The sequence below is a fragment of the Erinaceus europaeus genome, chromosome 1 (assembly GCF_950295315.1).
Source record: "Erinaceus europaeus chromosome 1, mEriEur2.1, whole genome shotgun sequence".
Lineage (NCBI taxonomy): Eukaryota > Metazoa > Chordata > Mammalia > Eulipotyphla > Erinaceidae > Erinaceus > Erinaceus europaeus.
In genome coordinates this window covers 186,649,091-186,667,228 of record NC_080162.1, presented here as the reverse complement: position 1 = coordinate 186,667,228, position 18,138 = coordinate 186,649,091, and the positions used below count along the sequence as shown (strand labels likewise).

The window sequence follows — 18,138 nt, the reverse complement described above, 5'->3', positions numbered from 1 at the left end:
GGTAGTAAGACTTGTGGGTGAGAGGGATAATTTTTTTTTTTTTTTTTTTTTTTTTTTTTTATGGAACCACTGCCTCTCAAAGTATCTCTACAAGTACAGTTGCTAAGGAAAGTTGCCATTTCTTGTTTTTCTGAGAGAGAGGGGTGGGTACAGGACCAAAGAACTGCCCATCTTCTATGGCTTTCATTCCACTTGTTTTCTCTTTGGTGCCCTCGTGTGGTACAAGGGATTGAACTCAGGTGCTGTCATGCTGAACCATCCTCTGACCCACATTTAAAAAAATTAAATGTTAGGTGGTCGGGCGGTGGCGCAGTGGATTGGGTGCACGTGGCGCAGAGTGTAAGGACCGGCGTAAGGATCTCAGTTCGAGCCCCCAGCTTCCCACCTGCAGGGGAGTCACTTCACAGGTGGTGAAGCGGATGTGCAGGTGTCTGTCTTTCTCTCCCCCTCTCTGTCTTCCCCTCCTCTCTCCATTTCTCTCTGTCCTATCCAACAATGAACAACATCAACAATGGTAATAATAATAACCACAACGAGGCTACAACAACAAGGGCAACAAAAGGGGGAAAAAATGGCCAGGAGCGGTGGATTCATGGTGCAGGCACCAAGCCCAGCGATAACCCTGGAGGGAAAAAAAAAAAATCAAATGTTAATGTCCAGGGTCAGAGTCAACATGACTGTTTCCTTCTATCTATGGATATAAGGATTATATTGAAATTGTAGTTAGTTTGAAATTTGAGCCACTTGAGAAGTTGTTTTCTTTCTAGGAATTGATTATGGATTAAGTTTGCCACTTGGGGAAGATTATGAACGGAAGAAACATAAACTAAAGGAAGAATTACGGCAAGATTATAGACGTTATCTTTCTCAGGTAATGAGTTCTGTTAATTAATTAGATCTTATAAGCTCTTCAGAATTACTCTCCTAAGTTGTCTTCCCAAGGTTTTAGTCATTGTGTTAGTTTTTAGGTTGTCAGTGGTATCTAACAATGAATGGTAATAGTCAAAGTTTGTTGGCATGTGTGAAACGACATTGATCGCGTGAATGGCGCTCTGAGAGCTGTTGCCACCGATAGTAGACGCTTAACCTCTACAGGAGAGCATGGGCTTGTAGTTTTGGTCTTTAAATGCTTTCTTTTTTTTTTGGGGGGGGGGTTATTGTAATGTAAATTCTACTTGTTCATATTTTCTGTAAAGTTCTCATGGCTTAAAATAGCCCAGTTATGCTTCATAGCTTTCTGTACATCCCAACCATGTATTAAAATGACCTGCAGAATTTTAGTTGTTAATTTTTTCTCCAGTCATATGAAAAGCTTTGTTTAAAAATATAATCAAGATACATTAATTTTATGAGAGAGTAAATGAGATTGGGTGTGGGAATGGGAGAGAGAGAGACAGGGACAGAGACATATGCACACTAGAGCCCTGCTCTGCTCTGGCTTTTTGGTGTTTCAGGGGGTTGAACCTCTTTTCTTTGGGGCCTCAGGCAGCATGCGTGTCCTGTGCTGTACCAGGCTGTGCTGTCTCACTGGCCCCGTGAAACTGCTTTCATGATATTTCTTTATTATTATTTTTTTAATATTTATTTATGAATGAGGAAGATAGAGGGAGAGAGAGAAAGAACGTCACTCTGGTACAGGTGCCGTCAGGGACTGAACTCATGGCCTCATACTTGAGAGTCCAATGCTTTATCTGCCGTGCCACCACCTGGACAACTTTCATGATATTTCTTAAGCCACTGAGGTCATTGCTTTATGACTTAATCTATGTACATGTATAACCCTACTCTAGTTGCAAATGTTTTTTGGTTTAATTATTTAATGGTTAAATATCTATTGTTAATGTTGTGATACTGTTTTGCTTTACAGTGTATAAAGTTATTTTAAACAGTAATATTATTTGTAGTCATTCCAAAAAACAGGCTTTAGTTCTTTATTACTTTATGTCTGTTCCAAATGTCTAAGTGTCTTTTATGTATTTGTACACTTAGAAAAAGAACTTTGAGTGCACTTTATCAATGATCTGTTTTCCTTGGCTTTAGGGTATTACACAAGCAAAAAGCAAGGTAGGGTTGCCCGCAAAATACTCTCCTTTTGCTTTGTTTCTTTTAGATCTACTAGCTTGTAGTCATTTGCATTCCTGATATGGCTGCTCTCAAACCAATGAAACGAATAACTTCATTTGTGATTTTGAGACTTTTGATTGATACCATTTTATATCTTTGTTTTTAGCAACATGACAGTCCTTATATTCTTCTTTGAAATTAATTCAAGCATTCTTTTTGATTTCTGCTTTGCATTTGCTTTTGTTGCTTTCTATGTCTTCTTTATAAGTGCTCTGCAGTGCTTGTTATTTTGTATTCAGCATGAGTTTTGAGTCTTCAAATTATGCTACTGACATTCAGATTAATAAAATATTGAGATGTTTCTTTTTGAATGATCTGTTCTTAGGATTAGAATACTTAGTATTTTTGCATTACAACTAATGCAGAATTAACTAATGGTGATGTTATACTGGCAAAGAAACAATTTCATTGTTTTACAAAACTGCTTTTAAAAGAAATCTCATACATCTATTCATCATGCAGTCAACATTTTTAAACATACGTAAAGATGAATTGGGTATGAATTCTGTCTTTCAGGGACTTAGAATCTAGTGGTAGAGTTAATATTCATGCAATTCAGAAACTGATAGCTCTAGCAAAAAGTCCCTAATGATCAGGAGAGTCCTCAAGTGTTGGTATGCATGAGACCCCTTCTGTTTCATTTGGTTTAAATCCCCCCTGCTTAACACTATTCTATTTACATTACCACTGTTAACAAGCACCACCCTCCCTCCAGGGCATTGGTGGTTCAGTGATAGGATTCTCGCCTGCTCCACCCCCTCCTTGTCACACTCTGATTTTCACCAGTTACTTTTCTCTCCACCCTCTCTATGTCACATCCTGTTTCCACCCTACTTGGCAAGTATATATAAAGACAGCATTGTGAGTTTTACAGTACCTTGAGTTTAGCTTACCTCATCTTAGATTGTGCATGAATAAACAGATACTGCCTACAGCTCAACCATGAGTCCCTGGTCGTCTGTTACCCGCCCGTGAAGCCAAACATAACCCGTCGAAAACAACACTCAAGATATTATTTTGTAAGGCATTATGTAGAAATGTGGTATTTTGGCCAACTGAGGAGAGGAAGCTTTTCTTTCTTTTTTTTTTAATTAATTAATTTATTTTTTATTTTATTATTTTTTAAAATTTCTTTCTTTTTTTTTTGTGTGTGAAGTGGTATCTTGTTGTCTTTATTTGCATTTCTCTGACAATTAAAGACTTGGAACATTTTCTCATGTGTTTCTCGGCCTTTTGGATCTCTTCTGTGGTGAATATTCTGTCCATGTCCTCCCCCCATTTGGATGCGGTTATTTGTTGTCTTGTTGTTGAGTTTGGCAAGCTCTTTTTTTTTTTTTAATTTTTTTTTTTATTTAAGAAAGGATTAATTAACAAAACCATAGGGTAGGAGGGGTACAACTCCACACAATTCCCACCGCCGAATCTCCATATCCCACCCCCTCCCCCAATAGCTTTCCCATTCTCTATCCCTCTGGGAGCATGGACCCAGGGTCATTGTGGGTTGCAGAAGGTAGAAGGTCTGGCTTCTGTAATTGCTTCCCTGCTGAACATGGGCGTTGACTGGTCGGTCCATACTCCCAGTCTGCCTCTCTCTTTCCCTAGTAGGGTGGGGTTCTGGGGAAGCTGAGCTACAGGACATATTGGTGGGGTCTTCAATCCAGGGAAGTCTGGCCGGCATCCTGATGACACCTGGAACCTGGTGACTGAAAAGAGAGTTAACATACAAAGCCAAACAAATTGTTGAGCAATCATGGACCCAAAGCTTGGAAAAGTGGAGAGGAAGTATTAGGGAGGTACTCACTGCAAACTCTAGTGTACTTCTGCTTTCTTACTTTGGTGCCATACTCCAAACTCAGTCAATTTCTGCTTTGCGTTTCTACTTCTTTTTTTTTTTTTTTTACATGCATAACATTCCCCAGATTCCCATTTAACAATACAACCCCCACTATTTCATTCATCATTTTTCATGGACCTGTATTCTCCCCACCCACCCACCCACCCCAGAGTCTTTTACTTTGGTGTAATACTCCAATTCCATTTCAGGTTCGACTTGTGTTTTCTTTTCTAATCTTGTTTTTCAACTTCGGCCTGAGAGTGAGATCATCCCGTATTCATCCTTGTGTTTCTAACTTATTTCACTCAACATGATTTTTTCAAGGTCCATCCAAGATCGGCTGAAAACGGTGAAGTCACCATTTTTTACAGCTGAGTAGTATTCCATTGTGTATATATACCACAACTTGCTCAGCCACTCATCTGTTGTTGGACACCTGGGTTGCTTCCAGGTTTTGGCTATTAGAAATTGTGCTGCCAAGAACATATGTGTACGCAGATCTTTTTGGATGGATGTGTTGGGTTCCTTAGGATATATCCCCAGGAGGGGAATTGCAGGGTCATAGGGTAGGTCCATTTCTAGCCTTCTGAGAGTTCTCCAGACTGTTCTCCACAGAGGTTGGACCAATTGACATTCCCACCACAGTGCAGGAGGGTTCCTTTGACCCCACACGCTCTCCAGCATTTGCTGCTGTTACCTTTTCTGATGTGTGACATTCTCACAGGAGTGAAGTGATATCTCATTGTTGTCTTGATTTGCATTTCTCTGACAATCAGAGACTTGGAGCATTTTTTCATGTGTTTCTCGGCCTTTTGGATCTCTTCTGTGGTGAATATTCTGTCCAAGTCCTCCCCCCATTTTTGGATGGGGTTATTTGTTGTCTTGTTGTTGAGTCTGGCAAGCTCTTTATATATGTTGGCTATTAAACTCTTATCTGATGTATGGCATGTAAAGATCTTCTCCCATTCTGTGAGGGGTCTCTTGGTTTGGGTAGTGGTTTCTTTTGCTGTGAAGAAGCTTTTTAATTTGATGTAGTCCCATAGGTTTATACTTGCCTTAGTCTTCCTTGTAATTGGATTCGTTTCATTGAAAATGTCTTTAAAATTTATGCGGAAAAAAGTTCTTCCAATATTTTCCTCTAAGTATCTGATAGTTTCTGGTCTAACATCCAAGTCCTTGATCCACTTGGAATTGACTTTTGTATTTGGTGAAATACAGTGATTCAGTTTCATTCTTCTGCATGTTTCAACCCATTGTTTCCAACACCATTTGTTGAAGAGACTCTGCTTCCCCCATATCTTGCCATTCTCTTCTGGCCTGTAGTGTTTGTACGGAGAAGTCTGCTGCTAATCTTATGGGTTTTCCTTTGTAGGTGACTCTTTGTTTTTCTCTTGGAGCCTTGAGGATCCTTTCTTTATCCTTATTCCTTTCCAATCTAAGTATGACATGTCTTGGTGTCTTTAGGTCTGGGTTAATTCTGTTTGGGACCCTCTGGGCTTCTTGAATCTTTATGTCTTTGGTGTTGTCTAGACTAGAGAAATTTTCAGCTATTATGGCCTGGAGAACGCTTTCTTCCTCCCCTTCTCTTTCTTCCTCTGGTAAGCCAATAATGCGTATATTGTTTCTTTTGAAGTCATCCCATAGGACTCTGTTGTTGTTTTCAGCATCTCTTAATCTCTTTTTGAGATCTCTTACTTCTTTTTTAGTTGTCTCTAATTCATCCTCAATCTTGCTAATTCTGTCTTCAGCCTCATTGATTCTATTCTCTCTGCCCTCTACTGCTTTCTGGAGTTCATCTATTTTGTTGCCCTGCTCTGATACTGTTTTAGCTTGTTCAGCTAGTTGCCTTCTTAGCTCAGCGATTTCAGCTTTCAGCTCTCTAATAACCATGAGATAATTAGAATTTTCTTCCATATTCTCATTTGTTGTTCCTGCATTTCTGATTACAATTTTTTCAAATTCTTTACTCACTCCTGTTATTATTTCTTTAGCTAATGTTTGGATGTTGAACTCGTTGTTTTGTGCTTCACCCTCTGGAGGACTTTTAGCTGGACTCTTGTCCTGGTTCGAGTCTCCAATATTTTTTCTTGTTGTTTTAACCATTTTATATAAGTTAACAGTTTTTTCAATCCCTGAGTTGGAGTTCAGTGGTGTAAAAGCCTTTTTTTTTTTTTCCCCTGTAGGCTATGGGATCCTGAGGGCTTTTAAACTATCAGTAGGCTTCTTAGCTTAATCACTGACTCCTGACCAAGAGATAAAGCAGGGTGTGGCTGAGATAATCCAGTGGTTATGCAAAGAGACTTTCACAGCCCCTCAGCTATGCCACCGAGGTATAGGTCTTCTCCTGAGTTTCCCGGTTAGATCTCTGTCCCCTGGTGTCCCTCCCTGTTGCTGCTCCAGATTCTGAGGGTAGTAGCAATGGAGACTCAGAGTTGCACTTGGTGAGTCTCTGGGGAGTCCTTTCCTCCCTTCAGCTGTCCCCTTGTTGGTGGAGCAGACTGGAGGTGGTGTCTCCACTGACAAACTGTCGAACTGTTAGCAGTCACTTAATCTCTCCTTAGGCCCCTCTCTCCTCTCTGTCACCAGCCACGCGTGTTTGTACTCACGGGTGATTTACTGGGTTTCTGTGGTCATTCTAGTCCTGTCTTGTTTCGGTCCGGGTGGTCTCTGGTATTCCTAGTTGATCTGGGAGAGGAGAGGAGAGGACAGGAGAGGAGAGGAGAGGAGAGGAGAGGAGAGGAGAGAAAGCGATCTGCTGCTCGTAGCTCCGCCTCTGGAAGTCGAATCCTAAAATTTATTTCTTTATTGGGGAATTAATGTTTTACATTCAACAGTAAATACAATAGTTTGTACATGCATAACATTCCCCAGTTTTCCATTTAACAATACAACCTACACTATATCATTTATCATCCTTAATGAACCTATATTCTCCCCACCCACCCACCCCAGAGTCTTTTACTTTGGTGCCGTATGCCAATTCCATTTCAGGTTCTACTTGTGTTTTCTTTTCTGATCTTGTTTTTCAACTTCTGCCTGAGAGTGAGATCATCCCATATTCATCCTTCTGTTTCTGACTTATTTCACTCAACATGATTTTTTCAAGGTCCATCTAAGATCGGCTGAAAACAGTGAAGTCACCATTTTTAACAGCCGAGTAGTATTCCATTGTGTATATATACCACAACTTGCTCAGCCATTCATCTGTTGTTGGACACCTGGGTTGCTTCCAAGTTTTGGCTATTAGAAATTGTGCTGCCAAGAACATATGTGTACGCAGATCTTTTTGGATGGATGTGTTGGGTTCCTTAGGATATATCCCCAGGAGGGGAATTGCAGGGTCATAGGGTAGGTCCATTTCTAGCCTTCTGAGAGTTCTCCAGACTGTTCTCCACAGAGGTTGGACCAGTTGACATTCCCACCACAGTGCAGGAGGGTTCCAACTTTGACCGCACACCCTCTCCAGCATTTGCTGCTGTTACCTTTTCTGATGTGTGACATTCTCACAGGAGTGAAGTGATATCTCATTGTTGTCTTGATTTGCATTTCTCTGACAATCAGAGACTTGGAGCATTTTTTCATGTGTTTCTCGGCCTTTTGGATCTCTTCTGTGGTGAATATTCTGTCCAAGTCCTCCCCCCATTTTTGGATGGGGTTATTTGTTGTCTTGTTGTTGAGTCTGGCAAGCTCTTTATATATGTTGGCTATTAAACTCTTATCTGATGTATGGCATGTAAAGATCTTCTCCCATTCTGTGAGGGGGTCTCTTGGTTTGGGTAGTGGTTTCTTTTGCTGTGAAGAAGCTTTTTAATTTGATGTAGTCCCATAGGTTTATACTTGCCTTAGTCTTCCTTGTAATTGGATTCGTCTCATTGAAAATGTCTTTAAAATTTATGCGGAAAAAAGTTCTGCCAATATTTTCCTCTTAAGTATCTGATAGTTTCTGGTCTAACATCCAAGTCCTTGATCCACTTGGAATTGACTTTTGTATTTGGTGAAATACAGTGGTTCAGTTTCATTCTTCTGCATGTTTCAACCCATTGTTTCCAACACCATTTGAAGAGACTCTGCTTTCCCCATGTAATAGTCTGGGCCCCTTTGTCAAAGATTAGATGTCCATTCGTGTGGGGCCTCATTTCTGGGCTCTCAATTCTAGTCCACTGGTCAGTGTGTCTGTTCATGTTCCAGTACCAAGCAGTTTTGATGACAATGGCCCTATAATACAGTTTGAGATCTGGCAGTGTGATGCCTCTGGTTCTGTTCTTTTTTCTCAAGATTGTTTTGGCAATTCTAGGTCTTTTCTGGTTCCAGATAAACATTTGTAGCATTTTTTCTATTCTCCTAAAAAATGTGCTTGGGATCTTGATGGGGATAGCATTAAATTTGTAGATGGCTCTGGGTAATATATTCATCTTGATGATGTTAATTCTTCCAACCCATGAACATGGAATATCTTTCCACTTCTTTGTGTCTTTTTCAATTTCTTTGAGTAGTGACTCATAATTTTCAGTATACAAGTCTTTCACTTCTTTGGTTAGGTTTAGAGGCATTTATTTTTATCTCCTTGACTGGTGTAGAGAAGGGTGTATTTCCTTTTCTTCTTTTTGAGAGTAAGAAATGATATAGATAGAGTAGGATCAGATTAGAGAAAGTAGATTTTTAACTGGTTAAATGTGATAGTGGTGAAATATTACACCTCTTTAAACTGCCTTTAAGGAACTTAATAGTCTGTTTAGGATAGTTCTGCATGTCTCTTTACTATCTTAAATGAACAATTCAAACAAATTTTTTTTTCAATTGTGGTGTCAGCAATTAAATCCAGGGCCTCAAGTATGCATAATGTTACTGAGACAACCTCCAGTCCAGTCTCTTTCCCTCCCTCCCTTCTTTCCTTCTTCTCTGTCTCTGTCTCTGTCTCTGTCTAGGAAAAACAAACACTAATGCACCACTCTTCCATTCACAGAGTTCTCTTGGTGTTCTCCTGTGATACTGAGGATCGAACCCTGGATCTGAAACATAGATTAGTACTTTACCTGCTGAGTCACATCATGGGCCGCCTACAGCTTTTGTGTGTATGTGTGTGTGTGTGTGTGTGTGTGTGTGTGTGTTTGTGTTTTAAATAAATATTTTTGTAGACAGGAAGAGTAATGAGAGGGGAAGACACCAAAGTACTCCATCATCCATAGTACCCATTTTATCTTTGTTGCTATCCTTGGTGCTCCTGTGTAGGACTGGGCATTGATACCAAGGTTGTACTTTTGGAAGGTGTGTCCTCTGCCACTGAGCTATTTCTTAGGGTTAACTATAGGGTTTTTTTTAAACCTTTTTAAAAATTATTTATTTATTTTCCGTTTTGTTGCCCTTGTTTTTATTATTGTAGTTATTGTTGTTGTTGTTGTTAGATAAGACAGAGAGAAATGGGGAGAGGAGGGGAAGACAGAGAGGGGGAGAGAAAGACAGACACCTGCAGACTTGCTTCATTGCCTATGAAGCGACTCCCCTGCAGGTGGGGAGCTGGGGGCTCAAACCGGGATCCTTACACCGGTCCTTGCACTTAACCCACTGCACTACCGCCCAACTCCCCCCCCTTTTTTTTTTTTTAATATTGTGTTAATTCTCAATCTGTTTTCTTTTTTGTTTTTTAAATTTTTCTTTGACAGGTCAGAGAGAAATTGAGAAGGAAGGGGAGAATGAGAGATGGAGAGAGACTGATACCCACAGCACTACTTTACTACTAGTGAAGCTTTCCCCCTGCAAATGGGGGTTGGGGGCTTGAACATGGGTCCCTGTACATTGAAATGTGTGTATTCAGCCAGGTATGCCACTGCTTAGTCTCCCAGTTTATTTTCCATACCCCTTTCTAGAATGATTTTACCTTATATATTTAAGTAGTTCATCATTTCCTCCCTGCCTGCAAGATAAAAATACAACATGTAAAGATTTTCATCTTTGGGGGGCCAGGCAATGATGCACCGATTAAGCACACATATGACAGTGCACAAGGATGCAGGTTCAAACCCCTGGTTCTCACCTGCAGGGGGAAAGCTTCATGAGTAGTGAAGCAGGGCTGCAGGTGTCTCTCTGTTTATCCCTTTCTATCTCCCTCTCCCCTATCAATTTCTCTTTGTCTCTGTAATAAAAAAATATATATATTTTTTGACTCCAGGGTTATCACTGGGGCTTGGTGCCAGCACTACGAATCTACTGCTCCTGCAGGCCATTTTCCCCATTTTGCTGCCCTTGTTTTTGCCCTTGTGGTTGCTGTTGTTATTGTTGTTATAGCTGCTGTTGTTGGATAGGACAGAGATAAATCGAGAGAGGAGAGGAAGACAGGGGGAGAGAAAGATAGAGACCTGCAGACCTGCTTTACCACTTGCGAAGGGACCCCCTTGCAGGTGGGGAACTGGGAGCTCAAACTGGGATCCCTGGTCTTTGCACTTTTTGCCATGTGCTCTTAGCCCGCTGCGCTACCGCCCAGCCACATAAAAATAAATTAAAAAAAATTTTTTTTTCATGTTTCAGCCTGCCTCCCTGACCTTCCACATAAATTCCTTCCTTCTTTATTTTCTTGGGGTGTTGATTTGGATTCAGCAGTAAATACAGTAATTGGTAACATTTCTCAGTTTTCTGCATAAAATTTTAACCCTCCACTTAAGTCCTCCACCATCACTGCTCAGTATTACAAAACTGAAAAGAGCCTAAGTCTTTGACCCATAGTCTAATGCTCTGTCTACTATATATAGCCTAATGCGTAACAACCTAGTTGTTTAATTGGTAACAACCTAGTTGTTTAATTGGTAAAAATGAAAACATACAATTGAGCAATGTTTATAGTTTGTATTTTCTGGTATTAGAGTAGATACCAGAATCTATACTGTAGAATTCATAAACTCACATAGATTGAGGAAAATTAGAAAAAAGAGCACTATTTCAATATGCATAGAATCTATATATTTTCAGTTTTTCTTAGTGATTTACAAGAGGGCCACTTTGCAGAGGGTATAGTTCCATACTGCATGCACCACCAGGGTTCTGTGCTTCCCCCCTGACTAGTTCCCATAGTTCTATTGAAGTCTGGCAGAGTTTGATTGCTCCTATTTATTCAATTTTTGTTTGTTTATATGGTTCAATTGCAAAACCATATTCCACAAGTAATCAAAACCAGTTGACTTTTACTTCTTTACTTCACTAAGTATAATCACCTCCACTTTGCATAGAGATGTTTTTGAGGAAGTTTAAATTTGCTTTACCAGAAGAGTGATAGGTTACTGACAGAGTGAAGAGTATGAGTTTAGGAGGATTATATCAATTAGGGAACAGTTCTCTTTTCTCAAGCGTTTTATCCTTTTATATTGCTAGGTATTTGTGTATTGAAAGTGAGTAGTAAAGACCTTTTCAGAAAGATGTTGACTGGAAGAAACTGATTATTACAATCTATATAATTCATAGATTTTTCATAAAATTGATCTCACCTTTTTGCTGTGCAGAAGTAGTTTACAATATAAAATGTAAAGATATCTATAAATCATTTTATAAAAAGTCATATAACATATATTTTAATGTTTTATATACAGAAAAATTTTCTATCCACAAGTGAACTAGATCCATCTACTTTGGGAGTTTCGCTTCCTATAGGTGAAAGGTTATCTGCCAAGGTAGGTGGGTAGCAGTAACTACTGTGGGTAGCAGTTTACTATGAGGCATCACAATTATAAAAGAACATGTTTTTGATTGATTTACATATAATTCCTTTATGGTATTTATTTTGAGAGAAAGAGAGAGACACCCAAGCACTGCTTCCTCTGCTATCTCTAGTTCTGTCAGTTGAGTCAGGGGTCTGAGACGCATGTTCTCTAATTACTGAGCCCTTCCTGGCCACTCTCCTCCCAATTTAAATGTAAGCAAAAGATAATGTCATATTTCATATATTTTTTAAATTTTACTTATTTATTTCCTTTTGTTGCCCTTGTTGTTTTATTGTTGTAGTTATTATTGTTGTTGTTGGATAGGACAGAGAGAAATGGAGAGAGGAGGGGAAGACAGGGGGAAAGAAAGATAGACACCTGCAGACCTGCTTCACCACCTGTGAAGTGACTCCCCTGCGGGTGGGGAGCCAGGGGCTCAAACCAGGATCCTCAGGCCAGTCCTTCTGCTTTGCGCCACGTGTGCTTAACCCACTGTACTACCACCCAACTCCCCCATATTTCATATTTGAATCTGTTTTCTTAAATTTGTGGAGGCTTTAGTTATGCTATTTAAAATGTTCTGAATATTACATATAGAACTATGTAACATTAAATTTATTATGTCTGTATTCTGAATATTCTGGTTTTTGTTTTTACTTAGTTTATTTTGATTAGAGACAGAACATTCAAAGGGATGGAGGAGATTGGGAGAGAGAGAGAGAGAGAGACACCTGTAGCAGTGCTTCAGCATTCATGATGCTTCCCCCACTGCAGGTGGGGCCTTGGGACTTGAACCTGTATCCTTGCACATTATAACATGTGCATTCTTCTGGATGCACACTATCCAATCTCTAAATATTCTGAGTTCAATTTACCTAGCATTGGTTTCTGAGCTGCCCACTCCATGCTGTTGGCTGAGAATTGTATAGCAGTAGCACATAGGACTTGCATGAGAGAGGTCTGGGTTTAATTCTTGGCATCTTCAATTAGTCAGAGCTGAGGAGTGTTCTGGAAAAAAAAAATATTAAAGACTATGCTGTGTGACTCAGTTGTCTATGAAATTAGTGAATGTGAGTTTCTACTGAGAATATATTTTATGTCTTTACTTACTCATTTTATGAGTAAGAGGGAAAGAGAAACTATGGCACTATTCTCCCATCTATGCTCTATTTATTTGTTTGTTTGTTTGTTTTTAATGTGCTGGGGATTGAACTCAGGGCTCATGCATGCAAGGCATGTGCTTAACTGCTGAGCCTCCTCCTTGGCTCCTCTGCTGGATTTTATGCTGGGTGAGGTCCTGGGACTATTTGAATGTGCATTTGTTTCTGCGGCCCCCAAATACATGTTAATGCTTTTTAGAGGTGGTAGGGCTAGAGTGCAGTGCACTTCTTATAGAAACTCCCTTCCCAAGCTGCATCAGGATCATTAGATGGACCAAATGGAAAATAGTAGATACGCTTCAAAAGATGACTAGTTTGCTTAGTACTTTCATAGTAAATGTTATTTTGATGATATGGGAGGTACTAGGGGCTAAAAAAGTTTCCTTAAATAGTGTCTGTATTTTAGCAAGACACTCCCACATAATAGTTAAGTAATTTTTTATCTTTTATGTTTAATATATAACAAGGATTTTTTTTTTTTGACTGGGTAGAGACAGAGAAACTACGATGGGGGGGCATGGAGCGATGAGGAGAAGAACCTGCAGCACTGCTTCACCGCTCGTGAAGCTTCCCCCCTGCAGGCAGCTACTCGAGCCTAGAACGCATGTCCTTGCGTATTTAACGTGCACTTAACCAAGTGTGCCGCCGCCAGTAGTATTTCTTTTATCTTGGAAAAGGCATTATTAACAGCAGATCTTTTGGGAGTGGGATGGAGTATTGCTAGCCAGGTAGCCCTCAGCTGGAATAAAGGAAGGTAATCTAGTTAAATAATTTTGAGTGTGTGAATTGACACACCTGATAAACACATTCATCTGCTTACTAGTGGGGGTGCTTTATTTATGAATGCTTTTAGGAGAGATTGTCTAGGATTACTTATTGGTAAGCAGACCTGAAATCCATAGATTTACAAGGCTTGAATCCTTGAAAAGTGTCACTCAAACGATATAACTACTGTAGTATGAAGTGGAAAGGTTTTTGCTATTTATTTATTTATTCATTTATTTATTTTTTATTACCACCAGGGTTGTCACTGGGGCTCAGTGCATGCATGACAAATCTATTGCTCCTGGCTGCCATTTTTCCTCTTTTTTTTTAATTAGAATTTTTTAATAGGCAAATAGAAATTAAGGTGGGAGGAATAGCTCTACATGGAGAGAGAAAAAGAGAGAACTGCAGACCTGATTCACTAATTTTGAAGCTCCCCCCCAGCAGGTGGGAAATGGGGCTTGACTCAAGGTCTTCAAGCATGGTGATCTGTGCAACGAATCTGTTTTAAACTGAAGCAGAAGTTGCTCCTTTTCATCACTGACCTTTCATGTTAATCTGAACTTTAAGCATGTATACTGTAGCTCTACTTTGGCAAGAGAGAGGATGTGGGGAACTGCATTGAAGGGTTCGGGTCTTTTCTCCTTCTCGTGTGCCTTTCAATGACTACTACTACTACTATTTCTCTCCTTAAAATTGTTAGTTTATTTTGAACTGGGTTAGAGCTCTGATTTGTGGGAGTTTGGTTTTACACTAAGGTAATTTTTCCTGAAGTTGAAGAGTTGAAGTTAATAATTGTCTTTTGATTTTTTTCTTTTCTTTTCTTTTCTTTTTTCATTTAAAGGAAAGGTTAAGACTTGAACGCAACAAAGAATATAATCAGTTTCTTAGGGGTAAGGAAGAATCCAGTGGAAAGTTTAAACAGCAAGAAAAGAGTATTCAGGTAAGTTTTGCTTTCAGAATAATCATTACAGCTGGAAGGTACATACTTTATACTTTTGTAGGAGACATTTTACTTTTTTAATGTAAGTATTTAAAAATTAAACTGAGTTTAGCCAAAGCCATTTATTTAATTAAAGCATACATATAAATTTATATATTTTATGGTTTTATCTGTAATTAAACAACTTTCTCTACTTTTCAACTTTAGTTTGATGAAGGAGATTTAATTGTAGGTGCTGGTTTTAAGTAGTTTTTATTTACTTTTTAGTATTTTTTAACTTGGTAATTTCTCACTATGTACTATATTTTAAAATTTTACCACATTCTATATTGTGTTGAGGAAAATTTTAACTTTTGTTGTTTTCTACGAGGATTATCAGTGTGACTTATGCTTGCATGTCTCTACTGCTCTTGGTGTTTTTTTTTTTTTAATTTTTATCTTTTTTTGAGAGTGAGATAAGGAAACACAGAGAAGAGAGTCACCTGTAGCATTGCTTCATCTTCGTGAAGTTTTCCATCTGCAGGTGGCAGGGACTGTGGGCTTGAACCTAGTTCTTGGAGCATGGCAATTCATGCACCTGACTGGATGATTCATCATCTGGACCCTACATTCAAGTACTTTGAAGCAGTATTTATTGCTGAAACGTGTACTGTTTCCTGGGTTGGGACTTTGTACTTATTTTCATTATCTCTTCTTATAGTCACTTAGGCATTTTACTGTTTCCTATCTATTCAGTATTTTACTAGGTTTTACTGAAGGATAAATTTTCCTTGAAGTTTTTTTAAATCTATGATAAAATATTTTATAGTCATTATTCTCAGAGCTGAAATAAAAGATTAGAAGTCACTTGAAGGCTTAATTACTTAAAAAAAAAAAACAAAGCCTCAGGGGACCAGCCAGTGGCACACCTGGTTAAGTGTACACGTTACATTGGGCAAGGACCAAAGTTCAAGCCCCTGGCCCTCACCTGCAGGGGGAAATCTTTACAGGTGGTGAGGCAGGGCTGCAGGTGTCTCTTTTGTCTCTTTCCCTCTCAATCTCCTCCTCCTTTTTTAACTTTGTCTCTATCCAATAGTAAATAAAAATGTAATTAAAATTTTTTTAAAAAAATACCTTAAGAAAGAAATTTCTCATTAAAATGTTTCTTTTCGTTCTTTTAATTTAACAGCACAAGAATCAAAGAAACACTAAGTCTGTTAGTGAAGTCAAGCCTGATTTACCTTCACAAATACAGGCATCTGTAGAAAATTTAGAGAGTCTTAGGAGAGGTGTCTTGACTCCTTCAGAGGCATATGAAGAGCTTTTAAACCAAAGACGACTAGAGGAGAACAGATATCGACAACTAGATGATGAAATTGAGTTAAGAAATAGAGGAATCAAGAAAACTACTGAAGAAGTGGGCATTTCCAATAAGAAACATCAACGATTTGCCAATAAGGCTGACGTCCCAGACAGAAGATTACGCAGGCTTAACGAGGGTCACGTTTTTGATAAACAGCATTATAGACTAGATCAAGATCCTGAAGTAAGTGAAGAAATGGATGAGAGATTTAGATACGAAAGTGATTTTGATAGAAGACTTTTGAGAGTACATACAAATGACAGGTATTTATGATTTCATGTTTATTTTCCTTATTTGCTCAATATTATTACCATTTTTTATATTAGGAAGAAATAGTCTTATTTAGCTTACGTATCTGATCTTTTTTTTTCCTAAGATATTGTTAGTTTTAAGATGCATCATTGGTTTTTTTTTTTTTTTTTTTTTTTTTTTTAAGTTAAGGGAACAAAGAAAACTCAAGATGGGGAGAAGGGAAGGGAACCCATTATAAATACAGGACATTGAAAAGCTGCAACCTTTTAATAAAATTTAATGGGAAAGAAAGTTCCCCATAGAAAGAAACAGGAAGAGAAAGCTGCCATGCCTTGGGGAGTTAGTAGAGGGATTAAAAACAACAACAACAACAACAACAAAAAACCCTTGAGAATTTGAACTATAAGCCAGTACTAATCCAGATCTGTAGTCCAAATTTGTGCTGCCATATGTCTGTCAGTATATTGTTTTGTTTCAAAGTTACCTATCGAACATTCATTTAAGGGAAAATGGTATGAAGGGTTTTGGACCAGTTTTTAAAACTAATCTTGAATGTGATTTTAAGGTACTTTGCAGTTTCTTTTTGGATGTTTATTCTTGTGACACATTTCTTATCTGTCGTGGGGTCTTATTAAATCACATGTCTTGTGACCCTGGAGTTGGCTCATAGATGAAGTGTTAGACTCTATAAAATAGTGTGAGGTTCTGAGTTAGATCCCTGGCATTGCATGTACCAGAGTGATGCTCTGTTGTTACCTTTCTCTTTCTCTCTCAATTCTTAAGAATATCTTAGTATCTAGAAGTCACTGCATTTTAAATTCAGTTAATTTGGAGTTAGGAACGTTCTATTTTTGGATAGCAGGGGAAACCTGTGCATATCTCTGCACTTCATCCTCTGAAATATTTCCGGAACGATAGCTCACTGGGTTGAATGCAGATTGTGCCATGTGTGTGGCTCAGGTTTGAGCCTCTGTACCACAGTGAGGAGCTCAGGGGCTGTGGGGCTTTTCTCTGAATGAAAAAGCATCCCAGGAGCAGTGAGATTTGTGTGTATGTGTCCTATTCCACAAATAAAGCATTTCTCCAAATTTTATTGCAATTATAAATGAGGTTTTTTAATGAATTTTTTTCTTCAATGATAGGGAAAACCTCAAACCACATGGACTATTTATTATATTTAAATTTTCTTAGTTTTACTATAGAGACCATGACCATGTAATTTTGTTTTATTTACTTATTTAGTTGTTTATACTAGTGATTTAATAATTATTTATTTATTTGTAGGCTAATGGGGGTATAATTCACCATATAATTTATTTAATTTAGAATGAACTTCTAGGATTTCCTTCTTCTGTGCTTGCTTTATTAAGATAATCTATATTCATCAAAGAATCTCCATTCATAGAATTCATTCTTTGGGCATAGATTACCTTGAGTACAACCACGTGCAGGTAAGCTAGAGCTTCAAGTCCAAATGCAGTTTCTAGGCAACGTAACTAAAAATGCAGGTAGCCACAAGCTTTTGGGATTTGGGATTTTTTTTTTTTGTATTATTGAGTAAACATTAATTATGGGATCCTGTAAAATTGTTTTTTAAGTCTAATAACTTAAATTTCTGTATATTAAAATTTCCATTGCTATAGACACTCCTTTGTTATATCATCTAACGTACTTATGTGTAATGTGGGTTTTTAAGATCACGCTCAGGGTTGGTGATTTGCTAGGTAGGACATCTAACAGGACTTTGTATATGCTTATGCCTATAATTTATTACACTGAAAGGGAACAAAGTATAACCAACAAAGGATAAAAGGTGCACAGAAGTGGTCCGGGAGGTGGTGCAGTGATAAAGCTTTGGACTCTCAAGCGTGAGGTCCCGAGTTCGATCCCCGGCAGCACATGTGCCAGAGTGATGTCTGATTCTTTCTTTCTCCTCCTATCTTTCTCATAAATAAATAAAGTGTTAAAAAAAAAAAAAGGTGCACAGAAACAGTTCCTTTTAAAAAAAAATGTTGTTGGCAATTTAATAATGA

The 18,138-nt window shown here is 38.5% G+C and overlaps 1 protein-coding gene across 1 annotated transcript in view; it reads left to right on the top strand.

Annotated features, from left to right (window-relative positions):
- Positions 1–18,138, top strand: part of CSPP1 (centrosome and spindle pole associated protein 1) — a 108,046-nt gene that overhangs the window by 22,499 nt on the left and 67,409 nt on the right. The window contains exons 5-8 of the mRNA XM_060200582.1: positions 768–871; positions 11,533–11,613; positions 14,413–14,511; positions 15,680–16,116. Of these exons, the coding sequence (XP_060056565.1) occupies positions 768–871; positions 11,533–11,613; positions 14,413–14,511; positions 15,680–16,116 (721 nt within the window). The remainder of the gene's footprint in view (positions 1–767; positions 872–11,532; positions 11,614–14,412; positions 14,512–15,679; positions 16,117–18,138) is intronic.